The sequence below is a fragment of the Erigeron canadensis genome, chromosome 3 (assembly GCF_010389155.1).
Source record: "Erigeron canadensis isolate Cc75 chromosome 3, C_canadensis_v1, whole genome shotgun sequence".
Taxonomy (NCBI): domain Eukaryota; kingdom Viridiplantae; phylum Streptophyta; class Magnoliopsida; order Asterales; family Asteraceae; genus Erigeron; species Erigeron canadensis.
The window spans coordinates 27,653,341-27,668,136 of NC_057763.1; the positions used below are offsets into that span (position 1 = coordinate 27,653,341).

The window sequence follows — 14,796 nt, forward strand, 5'->3', positions numbered from 1 at the left end:
TAAACAATAAACATATAAATAAACCGACACCTCTATTTTTTCAATATTGCCAATAAACATTTATTTTTATAACTTTTTTTAATAATTAATTTGGGGTTAACGACATGCCGTCTCATATACTCAGATCTAATTTCAAACGAAACCTAATGTTGAGAAAACTCATGTCTCAATTCCTAGAGCAATTTGCTAACATTAGGAATTAAACCAAAGACATCTGTGTCTTGAACTTCTATCATATACTAATTTATCTAATTAGCTATTTTTATAACACTTAATTAGCTTAAATGTTTATATATTGTGTCAAGAGAAAAAAATAACAAACACTCAAAGTTATAACTATACATATTAAACAAAATCCAAGGAGGCCAAAATATTTGTTTATTGTATTCTAACTTTAAGCAGGAACTTTAATTATATGTTAATACTAACAGATATAACATTTATATATTAAAAAAAAAATTCCCTGTTGTATAATTAATTATAAAATTGAAATATAAGTATAACTTAGAACATAAATATGCATTTGGTAAAATGTTAAACCTTTAATGATTTTCAATAGAGCCGCCATTATTTTCAAGTTGTGAAGTTATGAAGTTCGGTACGGTTTTTATGGTTTTTTCTTTGCTCAAATCATGATCGAACCAAATAACTCGGCTTTTCTTAAAAACTTAAACCTACAGACCATATTTTAACAACTCAATTTATTCAAATCAACCCAAATATCTTAATTAGTCCGTTTTGATGATTCGATAAATACCCCTAACCACTAACAGAGTAACAGTTGTCAATTCCTCTTTACATCTCACTGCCACTACAATCACTTCACCGCATTGTGGAGATAATTATCTAGTAAAACATAATGATATTTACACTAAAATCCTAAGTAGAGACTAGGAATGACCATATGACCTGAAAAACCGAGACCATATCTAATCCTGCTTGAACCCGACTCAAATTGACCCGCCCAATAGGGTAACGGGTCGGGCCACGAGTTTGATTTTTTTGCACTGACGGGTTTCAGGTTGGGTCTCGTTGGGCCAATTTTGACACGTGATGAACAAATGTCACTTAAACCTAAGATCTGAACCCAACCCGAATTGAACCGATCCACTCAATATAAGGCAATGGACCGGGTCACAACTTTGATTTCGTTACATTGTCGGGTTTCGATTTTGTACAAATCGGATCGATTTTGGTTGGGTTTTAACCCATATGCCTACTATAGAGACACTCACGTGAATACTTGTTTAGATTTTGAGTATATTTATTTTGTTTTTTTGGTTTTTCTTTACTATACCAACAATTTTAAACACCAAAAATAAGGGACTGAATTTACATATTTACAAATCTCAGGGTCTATACAGTTGCATTCCAAAATCCAAAAAGTACAAGAATGGTCACATACAAAAGTGGAAATCTTGCTTGTGTATGTTTTAGATTAGAAAGTGAAAAACCAATTTACAAAACCCCAAATAGATTTTCCTCATCTTTTGTTTTTACTCTCAATATTTTCTCAGCAAACTTTTTGTTTTTTAAAAAAATGGGCACCAATAAAAACAAGAAAACCAAGAGAGGTGGTACAAAAAGAAAGATGACAGTTGAACAATCCATTGCTTATAAATCAGTGAGTGAATGGGTGTATTTAGACAGTAGTAGTAATATTTCATGCTCAAATTCTGCTATTTCTATTGATGATGATTTTAAGGTGAAGTTGGTGCATACAAAAGTTTCAGCTGAGAAATTGGCGTTTGATTTGCATTCTCATTCTATTTGCAGTGATGGGTTTTTGTCCCCTGTTAAGCTTGTTGAAAAAGCCCATCAATTTGGGGTATGTATCAGCTTTTATATACTTATATATGTATATATTATATTATATTGCCATTTTTTTTAATAGTTTTTCTTATCAAATATTCAAATAGATGGTGTGCGTTGGATTTTATATACAGACCTATGTTTTTTAGGGGTGATATTTTATATTTACATGACACCTTTAGTTATACAACAGATACAATTCAACCATTATATATTTATATATACAGTTATTGTGTATGACTAAATTTTGTTGTGTATATATCACATGTTTTTTTGAAGGTTTGATAGAACAGACTTTGTTATACATATAAATCTTGTGTTATATGTTCAAAAAGGAAGTTACTTGATTTTGAAATAGTGGTTGGTAATGTTTGTGTTATATGTTCTATGTGATTTACTCTATCACATTGAACTTTTAACCAAGGTTATAGTGGGAGGTGAATCTTTTTAAATATATGGCAGAATGACATACCTACTTTTTCACAAGTGTTTTGTTTTATGCAATGTACCGTTAGTCATTGGGCTTGTAAAAGCATTTTAAAGGTTTTCCGACACCTGCGGAAAACACATTTTACAAGTTCAATTACCAGCGGTATGTTGCATTAGACAAAACATATGAGAAACTGTGAAAGTATGTTGCTTTTTCCATTCCATTATCTCTAATTGTAGTGAACTTATGTTTTCCCTTTTCTTTTGTTCAGTAATGCTGAAATTATAAGAGTATGTTGTCTGCACCTGCTTATGGACCTAAGATAGATAGATATATAAATATTATTTAATGCCTTTAAGAATGTAGTTTCTGTCTAACAAGTTCGAGGAATTATTATCTGAAAGGTACAACATTAGATGTAATACCTTGACGTTATGACCGCCATCTATGGTAACTAACCTAATGTATAAAAATCCTTAGAGGTATACTTATTTGATGACTTATTTTAGAGTTATGGTCTTGTTTAAAGCGTACAAAACTAGTTTGGACTTTGGACTACAAGTATTTTAATTGCTCTTGTTGCATACGTTGTGAAATATATTTACGATAACTAGTAATGATGTATGATAATAATTTTTGAATAATTAAGATTGATGTCTAATATACCATCATACTCTACCACTTCATGGTTTAACATACAGATACATCTCCTTTGTGTTTCCACATATAAGTATTTTGTTTGTGAATTGTTTTGTACAATGTGTTCAGAACAGGTAAAAGTCCTTTCTTTAACGGATCATGATACAATGGCTGGCATCCCCCAAGCCTTAGAGGCGGCTAGAAGAGTTGGTATTAAGATCATACCTGGTGTTGAAATTAGTACCATTTTCACCCCCAGGTTGTAATTGTTTACATACTTTTTGTGTCTATCCAATGCTTGGGATTTAAAACTAATTTCAGGAAATATTCATTGAGTTCGTCACATGATCTTTAACAGAACGGAGTCTGGATCAGAAGAACCGGTTCATGTTCTGGCTTATTATAGCAGTTGTGGACCGTCAGATTTCGAAAAACTGGATCACTTTTTGGCAAATATCAGGGAAGGGCGATATCTCCGTGCAAAGAACATGATCTCAAAATTGAACAAGTTAAAATTGCCTCTTAGGTGGGAAAATGTGGAAAAGATTGCAGGTGATGGTGTTGCTCCAGGAAGAGTGCATGTAGCTCGTGCTATGGTTGAAGCAGGCCATGTTGAGAATTTGAAACAAGCTTTCAGCCGTTATCTTTATGATGGTGGACCTGCATATTCTACGTAAGTATACAGGTGGGAAAACGGGGGGTCCAGACATTGGCTAATGGGTGAAAATGAGTAATTTTGGTGCCTTAATAAATGCGTTGGATCTAGTGGACCTTAAAACGCTTCTTATCCAGAATTTCTGTTTTTCTTACAGTTAATGAGTATTGTCAAATATGATATAAGCTATTTTTTGTTGTCAAATTAGTTAGAAGGTTTTATGCAATTGAAAAAAACTTTGGGCAACTTTCGGATTTGTTTGGCCTGTTACAGATATAAAAAAAGTAATCCAAAATTACTCATGTCCCATTGACAAGTTATGTGTCAAAAACTCAAAAAGGCTACCTCTAATAATGTTAAATTTATTGTGCAGGGGAAGTGAGCCTGATGCAGAGGAGGCAGTTCAGTTGATCTGTGAAACTGGTGGAGTGGCGGTTTTGGCTCATCCATGGGCGTTGAAAAATCCTGCTGCTGTTATCAGAAGATTAAAAGAAGCTGGCTTGCACGGGTTGGAGGTTTATAGAAGTGATGGGAAACTTGCAGGTTTGCACTCTCTCTCTCCATGAAAACTGTCTGCTTAGAAACTTCCCATACTAACGCTGGTCCATGTAGTTATGGGTTGATCCGGGTTACATCTATATCTTTAAAAGGTGACCTAAAGAAAAAAAAAAAGAAAGAAATGGGTCAAATCGTTTAAATTCCCCAATAGCGATCTTTATGATAAAACATCCATAATCATATTATTGGAAAAAGACATTCCAATTAATAATTTTTAAATTTGCAATTAGAGATATCTGACACTTCTTGTTAGAAAAAGTCTAAAGATTTTGGAGGTGTTGTAACATTAACCCAATCTGACCTGACCCATTTCAACCAACGTTTATTGATACCCAACCTGCTCATGGCCCCCCTCCCTACCTCTTTTATTGTGAGTGGATTTGCTGCAAAAAAGGTCATTTGCATCAGTTTGCTCATGTGATTCCAATTTGTGTTATGTCAGCATTCAGTGACCTAGCAGATGCGTACAATCTTTTGAAGCTTGGAGGTTCAGATTATCATGCAAGAGGTGGCAGTAGTGAGTCTGCTCTCGGAAGTGTGAGCCTTCCAGTGGTGGCTGTTCATGAGTTTCTTAAGGTGGCCCGTCCAATATGGTGTGCTGCTATCAAGAAAACAGTCGACCGGTATGTCAATGACCCCACCGAATCAAATCTCGACCTTATCTTGAAGTATGCCAAGACCAAACTTGCCAAGAATGGAGTTTTATCCATAACTAATAACATTGAACTCATCCATGAGTGTCTTTCTCAATGGTTGACCAATGAGGAACAAAACGCTTTAGACTTTGAAGCTATTAAACATGTTGGAAACATCGACAATACTTCATAGGTCAAGACGTCAACTTTATGTATCATTCAGTAGGCGGATGGCATCAATTTTCGCTACATTTTTTATCATTCTTTATTTTATGTATTCCGGATTCAGTATATGCTTCAAATTTCAAAAAAAACAACAAAATGGTCAATGAGAAAAGAGAAGATATTATAACGGAAAGAACAAGTATGATTTTACTAGTCTTTTCATGAGGTCTATTTGCATGTTTTTGTGCTTCTGATGAATTCCTACGGTGAGTGAAACTATTATGCCGTATTACATGGATCATGGTGTTTGTTCTAATTGGTTTTCTTGGAAATACACTCCGATCCTCTGATGTGATTTGTGTTGTTTTCATGAGTTCCTTGTTTAGATCATCATAGGAACCATTTTAACAAAGGCTACTTTTAGTCAATTCTATTCTCAACGGAAGACCTCCTTTGGAAATCCTTCCCTTCCCTTCCTACATGGCTGTATTGATTAAACGACGGGGCAGGAAGTTTTCCCTATTCAGATCATTCGGAAAGAATATGCCTTTGACCTGGAGAAAGTTTAGAAACACTGATTTTTTTCGAGATTGGTAACCTGACTCTATTTATAGTCTCCTTTTTGTCATCCCAGTTATGAAGAACATATACGGTTTAGTACATTCAAGCAGCATCCAAATTATGTACCACGTGATGATCTTAGTGATGCTTCTGATTTTCATGGAAACAACGTAGAATATTCCAAAAGAACATCTGATGGGATGGAGCTGATTGGAAATGATATTGTTACCTTAGTACGGACTATCGGGAGCATCTGATCAGTAATTTAACAAGAGCATATTATGTCATCGTTTATTATGGAATTCATGTAATGCTATACATAAGCAACTACAAAATTTTCCATTATTTTTTGATGTCACCTTTATTAGTTATGTTAAGCATAATTTCTATTTTTTTTATTACTTACCATCTACAACTTACGAGTGTCTTTCTCAATGGTGTGTTTTGGTGTTTATATGCAACTAGCACGAAGATAGAAGCACTTTAAGTTATATCGTCTTGTTTTAGAGACAAAAGAAACCGAAATTTTGGGTGGTGGATTACTTTCAAACATAAGAAAAATTCAGAGTAAATGCAATATAAATTTTCCATCAATTTAACATAACATATTTTGATAGGAATGTCATTGTGATTTTTATAATGTTCATAACACTTTTCTTCCTAAGTTGGAGACACAAGCTTTTCCTAAGAACCAGAATCCACAGTTAATGTTCTGGTGCTTGGAACTTGGAAGAGGACTAGATCATTATCAAACCTAAATCAGTTAAACGCGCAGGCTGGACTGGGTCCAAGTTGGTTCCAGAAGAGGCCAAAAACCCTAATAATTGGACCTGACTCCTATGGGCCATTTCATGTTTATGTATATCAAAATTTACAATGAGTAATTAGGCTGCAAATGCCATGGTTCTAAAAGTGGATCTTAGATCCAAAAAAAACTTGTTGGTGATACATGTTCTTTTTTCTCTTGACATATCAAGGTCAATGATTGCTGTTCGACTCTCTGACTTAGCAAGCACAACAACCTGTTGGAGTTCAGGGCACTACCGACGACTAGTCAGAAAACGCTAAATTACAAATATATTGACGAGAATAAAAATTTGACTAGAAATGCAAAAAGACCACGACTCGTCTGCATTTGCCCCAAACATGCTTCATATCAACCAGCTGATGTAGAAAACTTAGCCCAACTTTCCAATTTCCATTTTCTTCCTTAAAGCTTTATGACCATGATAAATAAACGAATCTACAATCCCTGCAACTGTGAAGATACCTACACAACCGAAATAAAAAATGCATCAGAATGATTCCACACAAAGACAAATTGACCGGAAAATGTTCCATCAAAAAACATATTATCTACCTCCAACAATGGCACAAACATTTGTCATGAAGTGTAGGAATGAGGCGTGTGTTTCTGCAAATGTCACCTGCACAAGCCACCAACATCTTAATATATTTTCTATGTAAAATCTTTAGTTCCGTGCATATGTCTTGGACCAAACTGTCACAAGAATTGAAGTTACCTTAATTGGAGAAAGGTCATAGAAGAAGAACACCCCAGGGAGAGAACGTCTGCCAACTTCCGGGCTTTTATAGTGTTCAGTCACGGAAAACTGTTACATAAGAATTCCAAAATTCAAATACAAAACAAGGGCATCTGTTAATGAGACATTATCTCTTTAGAAGTAGAGAAAATACCTGATTTGACTGAATAGTGTAGCCTCTAATATTAGTGTATATGGTTGGTACCACCTGCAATTTAAAAAAGTTGTCAAAAAGTATGAACTTCCCTAAAATACACTGAACAAGTTTGATAGCTGAATAAGCATTTATAGAGCAACAGTTTTTTCTAAAACTTGCCCAACTAAAATTTTGGAAGGAACAGCAACAATGAATAACTGATGACTGCAAGATACTACCTTCAGGAAGTACTGATACATTCCATTTGGAGTTGACTGGAACCAGTGCACCCTGAATCAAGATGTAAAAGCAATTATGAAAAGCAACAACATTATAGAACTTTCAGATAGATATAAGTAAAATCAAATCATGAACATGGCATGGAAGAATGACAAAATATTAAAAAAAAACAAAGGCAATTATGAACAGTTATAACTGTGGGTTATGCTTTATCTCAATCGAGCGAAACAAGTAATATAAAAATAGACCGAGTGAAAATGGCTTGAAAGGCATGTAAAACCTCCTAAATCATTTTTTTAAACAAAGATCAACATTGAAATTCTATGTCCTTTCAAAAAGAAAAAGATAATATTGAAATACTATAAATAAACTTATTGTAAAATATGGCGAACAATTTTGGTTGTTTCACCCTGACTTGCTACACAACCCACCCATATTTTCATCTCTACAAAATACTATTGTAGAATAAACAAGAGAATTACCCATCAAGAGGATTTACGATGCCCGGATAATGCTCTCCGAAAGATAACTTATTAATCTTATGACTTATCTGCATTAAGTAACAGGATTATGAAACGATATATGGGAAAGGATAGGGTATGACTTCAAAATAATTAAACTGCCTTAAACTGCAATACTTTTACAAGAAACTGAAAGAGCCTACATTATAGCTATCCTCTTGAAAAGCCAGCAAATCAGGAATGTTTATACTTGCGTGATGAAAGCTTTTGACGAAGTGAAAATTTCCGGCAACTTTGTTGACCTCCAAAGACCCATAGATATTGCATCCTTCCCCTTCTTCATCTTTAATCCTCTGGGCAAAACCTTCTCGTTTGCACTGGCAAAGCATTATTATACAAAAGTTAAGATAATATATTCATTAAGGACTAGAAAACAGCATTGCAATAAGATGTTATATACTAATTGAAATTTAAAAAAAAAAAACTGAGTATCAAGCTAAACCTGACCCTATGATTCAAAATTATATTAATTAATAATGAATAAACATAAAACTATGAGTTTTCCTACCTGGTCAATCAAATCCGGATTAGTCAAACCCCAACCTTTTCTTCGATATGCTTCACGAACCTCTTCACATGAATTACAGCATTCATCGTCCGACTGCGGATAGCAATGGAAAAGTATGAAACTTTCAAAACAAATGTAGAAGGAAAAAAATTATGAGTAAAATTTTGATAACTTGTAGGTAGCGGATTTTTTTAGTTGGTCATCCGAACAAGCTAATCAAAAGAAAACAGCTTAGTTTTGAGAAAAGTGTAAATCTTCTATTTTTGGGGATAATGAAGAAAGTGAAAAGTAAAATGTACCGCTTCTGCACCAAAACATGAACCACAATACGTTTCATTATGCTCAAGTCTGCCACCATGTCTTTGTAAAGGCTTATCAATCTGCAAAGGGTTACATGAAATATAACCATGATTATAACTAATGATAAAAGCAGAATGACAGAAAGACTGACATGCTACATGATCTTGAAAGTACAAGTTTGGGTGTGTTGATAGGAATTATGATAATAATCTTAATTGAACGCATGGGCAATGGCAGACAACAGTTTGTGGATGCATTTCTACTGTTTTCAGTTGCGATGAAACTAAGTGAAGTGCACCAAAAAACTCACCTTCAATAAAAAAAAGAAGAGAGAGAGAAAGAGAAAGGGCAAAAGGACTGTTTATGAAATGAAAGTGTCAAACTAGATTAAAAAGACAGAGATAAGTATTTTTTAATTTCCTTTAGATAAATGAGTTATGACTTCTTTATGCAACCAGTACTAAGGACATTATCAAAAAATGTTTATTTGACATGTGAAATAAATCAGGCGCACAAATTTGTTTCTCCTACTGAGTATTATGTCTACAGATAATCAGTTCCAAAAGACAAATGCAAGCATCCCTCAAGTAACATGACCCAGCTAGTTATGTATGAGTAATAAATAATAAAAACCGAACTAAACCGGTTAATTAGAAACAGCAATTGATATATAAGTGAGTGGTGAGCATATGAAAAAATATGTACTAACCTGAGGACCACCAATCCCGTCTTTTTTCTCTTCAATAACATTTCCACTAGAGTCGATTCTTTTCTTTATTATATCATGTCTCTGCAAGTTACAATTTAAAAAAGGTAAAATAGATCATCAAAAAAATCATGGCACATCAATTTAAACTTTTATTGGGATTTAAGAAACATACAATATCTAGATGTTGCTCGCCACTGATATCCATGGCATCAAGACTGAGTAGTGTACATGAAACAGCTGGAAATGTGATATCAAACTGCAAATTAAGGCAAGACATGTCAATGGTGATTCAAAAGACTTAAATGTTAGTATCCAAAACTATCGATGATCTTTACATTAATATGTAGCTTTTCGCCTCTAGAAGTGTCGACTACAAGCTTTGAATCGGTAACTGTGTGCAGATAAATTCCTGCAATAAAAAAACACAAACAGAACTTAAATCACTTAAATGTTAACATTGAGATTTCTAACTCTAAAGAAGCAGCAGCAACAAGCTTTATCGAGTTGAAGGTTACAAGAAACTAGCTAGCTAGAAGACCATATAAAAGAAGTACACCAATAAGTTGCCCGGATTGAAAACCAAATTAAAATTTGGAAAAAAAAAGGCTTGTGGAACACATTAAAGTTGCTCTTTCGATGGACAAGTTTCAGAAAATATCCACTAATGATCTAGCCAAAGTGGCAAGAACCAACTAAACAGATCGTTACTTGACCCATTGAAAAGAGAATACAAGTAGATCACCATGGGTTCCAATGCAAGAAATCTTGTGGCAGTTACAACCGACTCAATAAGTCGACCCCACTAATACTTTATCTTCACATGTTTCATACCAATCCGTCCACTCCCCTCTCCTTTTCAGACCACTCCCCTCCCTTTTTCACGACCACTCTCACCCATCTACACCTTAAGTTAGAGATGAGAGTCATGATTATGAATTTATGAAGAATATAAGTTAAATGTCATAAAGTTAGAAGATGGATAATTATTATTTGATATTAAAATGGAAGGACAAATGAAACTTTGGCCTAGTGGTTGTCAAGTTGCTTCGTCAACCAAGTGGTAATGGACTAATGGGTTCAAGACTTCAGGTACTACCGGGGACAGAGTTGTAGAAAATAAAAGTAGTGTACGGATCATGACTGAGTCAGTTTAAATTTTAAAAAGACTATTGAAATAGATAGAGCCACAGATGTCATTGGTCAGCTTATTTCATCTGTTAGTAACCTTTCTCATCTGTTAGTTCAAATAAATGGTCACTTTACCATTCAACAAAACTACCTCAAAGTGCCAACCACAACTACTAAAAGAAACTACATCTACGGGTAGCTACAGAAATGTCACAAACAGGTTGAACAGAGTGAGAGTGTGCAAGCCTAGAAGCATCCTCAAAACATAGATATTGTCTAAATCAGATTCAACCATAATAGTACACACATTCATTATGAATTGAGATCCTCCCACCCTCTAAGACATACAGATCTTCTCGCAAGTTGCAACTCTGTCTAAACTGCCAAAGTTAAACACAAAACTCATACGAAAAGAATCTGAATCTCAAGCTCTACAGCTTAAAACTCGACCCGCCAAAATTAGATGCACATAAGAAGACCTCCTCCAAAAAAGTGAATATAAGTCTACTAGTTACTACAAAATACATTAAAACTTCTTTAGGCAATTAGAGTACACACTGCTCACCTTTCTCACTTCCATAACTTTCCAGTTGACCTACATGGTAGGTATTCGAGGTTTCGAGCAAGAACAAATCCGAACTATGATTCCTAATGCCTTTAAATGAAGACGACGCTTCTTAAAAACTACATTTGACACGTTTTCTTTTTTCGATGTTTCCCTAGAAATTTTATTCAAATTCTTGTACTCCTAGTTTCTACAGCTAAATACACCCATAAAAGCATACATTCATAATTCAAAGTAAAATAAAAAAAAGCATTCAAATTTACACTTCTCAACACTTCAAAATTATGTACTAGAACTCTCTCTTAAAATTCTCAGGTAAAGTTAACACCTTTATTATATCTATCAAAGTTCAAACAAATAAATACACAAAAAAAACATAAAAAACCCTTAATTTTTATTAATTAAAAAAAGGGTTTTTCTTTATACTTCAAGAATAATATAAATAAATAAAAAAGTAAGAAACTTGATTAAGAAAAAGATACCTAATTCAGAAAAGAAAAGAAGAAACATGGCGATGGAAGAAACAAGAGTAATAACACCACCAGAAAGTGTACGGCTGTAAAAATCTTCATTAACTTTTGGATATGCATCTAAATTCCGAACTTTACTAAACACCCTTTCCATAATTCACTATTTTACTGAATCTTAAAAATCTTGAAAATTGATTCAAGTTTCCGCCTTTCTTTGTATATATATATACTTTCTGTATCTATATTTATTATTATGGGATTGATTGAAATTGGGGGTTTTGATGGCCCGCCGGCAGCCGGTGAAGAAATCTGGGAGTGAAAGACGATGGGGGTGTTTGTTGAACAAATCTGGACTTAAATTAGATTTGTCAAACAAAAATTTACGTTTTATTTCTTTTGTTTATTTTATTTTTTGTTTGTTCTTTTTTTTATATATAAATTGCGTGTTTTTTGGGTCAACGAGGTCAACTTGTTTACATGGGAAAATTTGATGTAACTTTATTTACCACATCTTATTAGGGAAATGATTTTTTAACCATTTTTTGGGATAAATTTACCATAACAATAATTGCACATTATGATACATCAATGAAAAATCATGGTTCACTTCCCATCTTATTATTACTCCGTAAGTCCCCATAAAAGCACCCCGATAGGGATGTTTTCCACAGTATTCAACTTCGAATATGGTGCATACCATTAAGTGCATATTATCATCCGTATTTGGGACGTATTGGAGGAAAATGTGGTGACTACCTCGATTGTATTAGAGAGATTTTCCCCTCTTATTTTCTAATATGAATATGTTTTGAAATGTATTGGGTATTAGATGTACTGAGAAAATAATGTATTGAAAATGATTTTCCTAATGTGACACTGATGTGACGTGTATTGGGTATTTTGGAGGAGACCTAATGTAAAAGTTTTTTAATGCCCGCCTCAAGAATAAAAAATGGTTCCCTAAAATAACAAGCTTGTATCTTTTATATGTAATGTTTTCACAACTGAATCAAACGCTTAATCAATGTCTTTACCAATATATTAACCAATTTTCAATCCAATCTAATGGCCCACATTCAATCTTACTCTGAGTATATAAAATTATATATTAAAAATTGGGATAAGTACCTCAAAATGTAACTAAGTATGGCCAAATGTCTATTGTAGGAATCAATTATCAGTTTTGGATATTGTATGGAAGTAACTTGGTAAAAGAGTATAAAACATTAAAAAGTGACTTGTTTCATCATTAGCCGGTAAATACTCTATTTTCTTTTTAATTATTTCCGACGTGGAATGTGTGAGCTGGTGGTGACTGAACCTGTAATCCCGTACTCCTGTATCTGATAGTTGGCTCCTACAATAGACATTTGGCCATACTTAGTTACATTTCCAGGCACTTAAGTATTTACCGGCCAATGATGGAACAAGTCACTTTTTAATGTTTTAGACTCTTTTACCAAGTTACTTCCATACAATATCCAAAACTGATAGTTGGTTCCTACAATAGACATTTGGTCATACTTAATTACATTTTCAGACACTTATCCCATTAAGAATTTATAGAGTTACTGTTCTTTTTAATTTTTTAAGGTATAAATTTAGTACCTAATTAGACCATACGTATATATTATATAATATATACATTTCATATCATAATCATAATGTATATGTATAATACTAACAAAAAAAGCCACCTAAATATATTAAAATTTTATATTTTTATACTCGGTAAAAATAATCCCCTCTAACATTGATCTCTATCCTCCTTCCCTTCATACATAGAATATATTATATAATAACCGGAATCTTAGTGCCATCATCGCTTCTAACTTTTGCCGATATTTCATAAAATAATACTTGTACTCTGTAACAAACAAATATATGTAATCCAGCAATCCCAACCATCGTCACAACTAGCCAAGAGTTCCTAATCAACGTCTATTATACTTAAAGGTAGTGGTCCCTCAAGTAAAGTGGCCCGGATCAATGGCACCCCTTGCGCACCCATAAGAGCCGACCTTGGGAGACCATTGGGGGTGCTCTAATAGCTAGTCGCATTCGGTGGCGAATCTTGAGGGAAGTTACGTAGAGGGCCGTAAGTCACGAGAACAAAAAGTAATACCAAGAAACATAATTTTCCGAATGAAGTACGGATAAAATAGGATCACGTAGCGAAAAACGGAGGGGACCACGGCCCCCGCGGGTCCTTAATAAGATCCGCCAATGGTCACATTGTTGAACCTACAAATTGCACATATACACATCTTTTATGTAATATATAAAATAAAACTAGATTTAGTCATGTATTAAATACATGTAAAATTAAAAACAATTTTAAAATAAAATAAGTTATAAAATAAATGAAAATAAAAAACCTTATACATTCAAATTCAAAGATATAAGAACAATAAACTGGTGATTTGATATTTATCAAAAATGAATTTTTTGAAATATTATTAATATGCCAATAATATAGTTTGTTTTTTATAGGGTGTAGATGTAAGTTATTATATGGATTTGATTCCCTCATCATTTAACAAAATAGACAAGTTTAGGTTTTTTCTGAAGATATGTTTTTCTTAAAAGTTTTTAATTAATAATCATGAAAGTTAAAAGAAGTATTAATTATATTTAAATTAAATCGTTTGTAAAATTTATTGCTTTATGAAAGCTAAAATGTGTAATAAGAAAAAAAGGGAAATGGCGACTTAACTATAATATAATTGTTGAACCTATAAGTAGCAAACATGTAAATCGGTGATGAAAAACAGAAAAAAATAGATACTTTTTCTATCATAACTAGTCACATTGTAAATTAAACAAATTCACCTCTTTTTTATGTTGTCTCCACACTCCCATCCTTCCTCTCCGCCACCACCGCCCCATTGGCTTTCTTCCCCTAACGCCATCACCACCACCATCATCATCGGCGCAAACTGTGATAGAGTACGGGTTCTACCCTAGCTTAATGGTATTAATAACGAGGCGCGATTAGGGTGATCAGTGATGACAGTGATATACAATACAAGCGTCATCCTTACTGCTGGGCAGAACCCTGGATGGTGGATATAACTACCATACATCTTAGTTACTAATCAGGCCCGACCTTGAGCAAGTGCAGGCGGCACAATTAAGCAGGGCCTCAAAATTTTAGGGGCACCAAGTTTTGCAAGATTCCTTAATATATATGTCTGTTATGCATGTATTATTACTCCAC

The 14,796-nt window shown here is 33.7% G+C and overlaps 2 protein-coding genes across 2 annotated transcripts; one reads left to right on the forward strand and one right to left on the reverse strand.

Moving 5' to 3' along the window:
* Positions 1–1,448: 1,448 nt before the first annotated feature.
* LOC122592996 (5'-3' exoribonuclease) lies at positions 1,449–5,087 on the forward strand. Its single transcript, XM_043765327.1, has 5 exons — positions 1,449–1,828; positions 3,016–3,140; positions 3,240–3,554; positions 3,910–4,079; positions 4,537–5,087. The coding sequence occupies exons 1-5, from the start codon at positions 1,541–1,543 to the stop codon at positions 4,920–4,922; spliced, it is 1,284 nt and encodes a 427-aa protein (XP_043621262.1). The 5' UTR covers positions 1,449–1,540; the 3' UTR covers positions 4,923–5,087.
* A 1,252-nt stretch (positions 5,088–6,339) lies between these two features.
* Positions 6,340–11,959, reverse strand: LOC122591122 (endoplasmic reticulum-Golgi intermediate compartment protein 3-like). Its single transcript, XM_043763337.1, has 13 exons — positions 11,589–11,959; positions 9,749–9,822; positions 9,586–9,669; positions 9,414–9,494; positions 8,704–8,784; positions 8,405–8,497; positions 8,040–8,213; positions 7,858–7,925; positions 7,375–7,426; positions 7,154–7,207; positions 6,979–7,068; positions 6,816–6,882; positions 6,340–6,725 (listed from the first exon to the last, which is right to left on the reverse strand). Exons 1-13 carry the CDS (start codon positions 11,728–11,730, stop codon positions 6,634–6,636), a joined length of 1,152 nt encoding a protein of 383 aa, XP_043619272.1. The 5' UTR covers positions 11,731–11,959; the 3' UTR covers positions 6,340–6,633.
* Positions 11,960–14,796: the final 2,837 nt, after the last annotated feature.

Coding starts and splice junctions, on each gene's coding strand:
- LOC122591122 (XM_043763337.1), bottom strand. CDS start 11,730: ATGGAAAGGGTGTTTAGTAAAGTTCGGAATTTAGATGCATATCCAAAA. Junction 9,823..11,588: donor TCTTTTCTTTTCTGAATTAG/GTATCTTTTTCT, acceptor TTTTTATTGCAG/GAATTTATCTGCACACAGTT. Junction 6,883..6,978: donor ATGACCTTTCTCCAATTAAG/GTAACTTCAATT, acceptor TGGCTTGTGCAG/GTGACATTTGCAGAAACACA.
- LOC122592996 (XM_043765327.1), top strand. CDS start 1,541: ATGGGCACCAATAAAAACAAGAAAACCAAGAGAGGTGGTACAAAAAGA. Junction 1,829..3,015: donor AAAAAGCCCATCAATTTGGG/GTATGTATCAGC, acceptor TGTTCAGAACAG/GTAAAAGTCCTTTCTTTAAC. Junction 3,555..3,909: donor GGTGGACCTGCATATTCTAC/GTAAGTATACAG, acceptor TTTATTGTGCAG/GGGAAGTGAGCCTGATGCAG.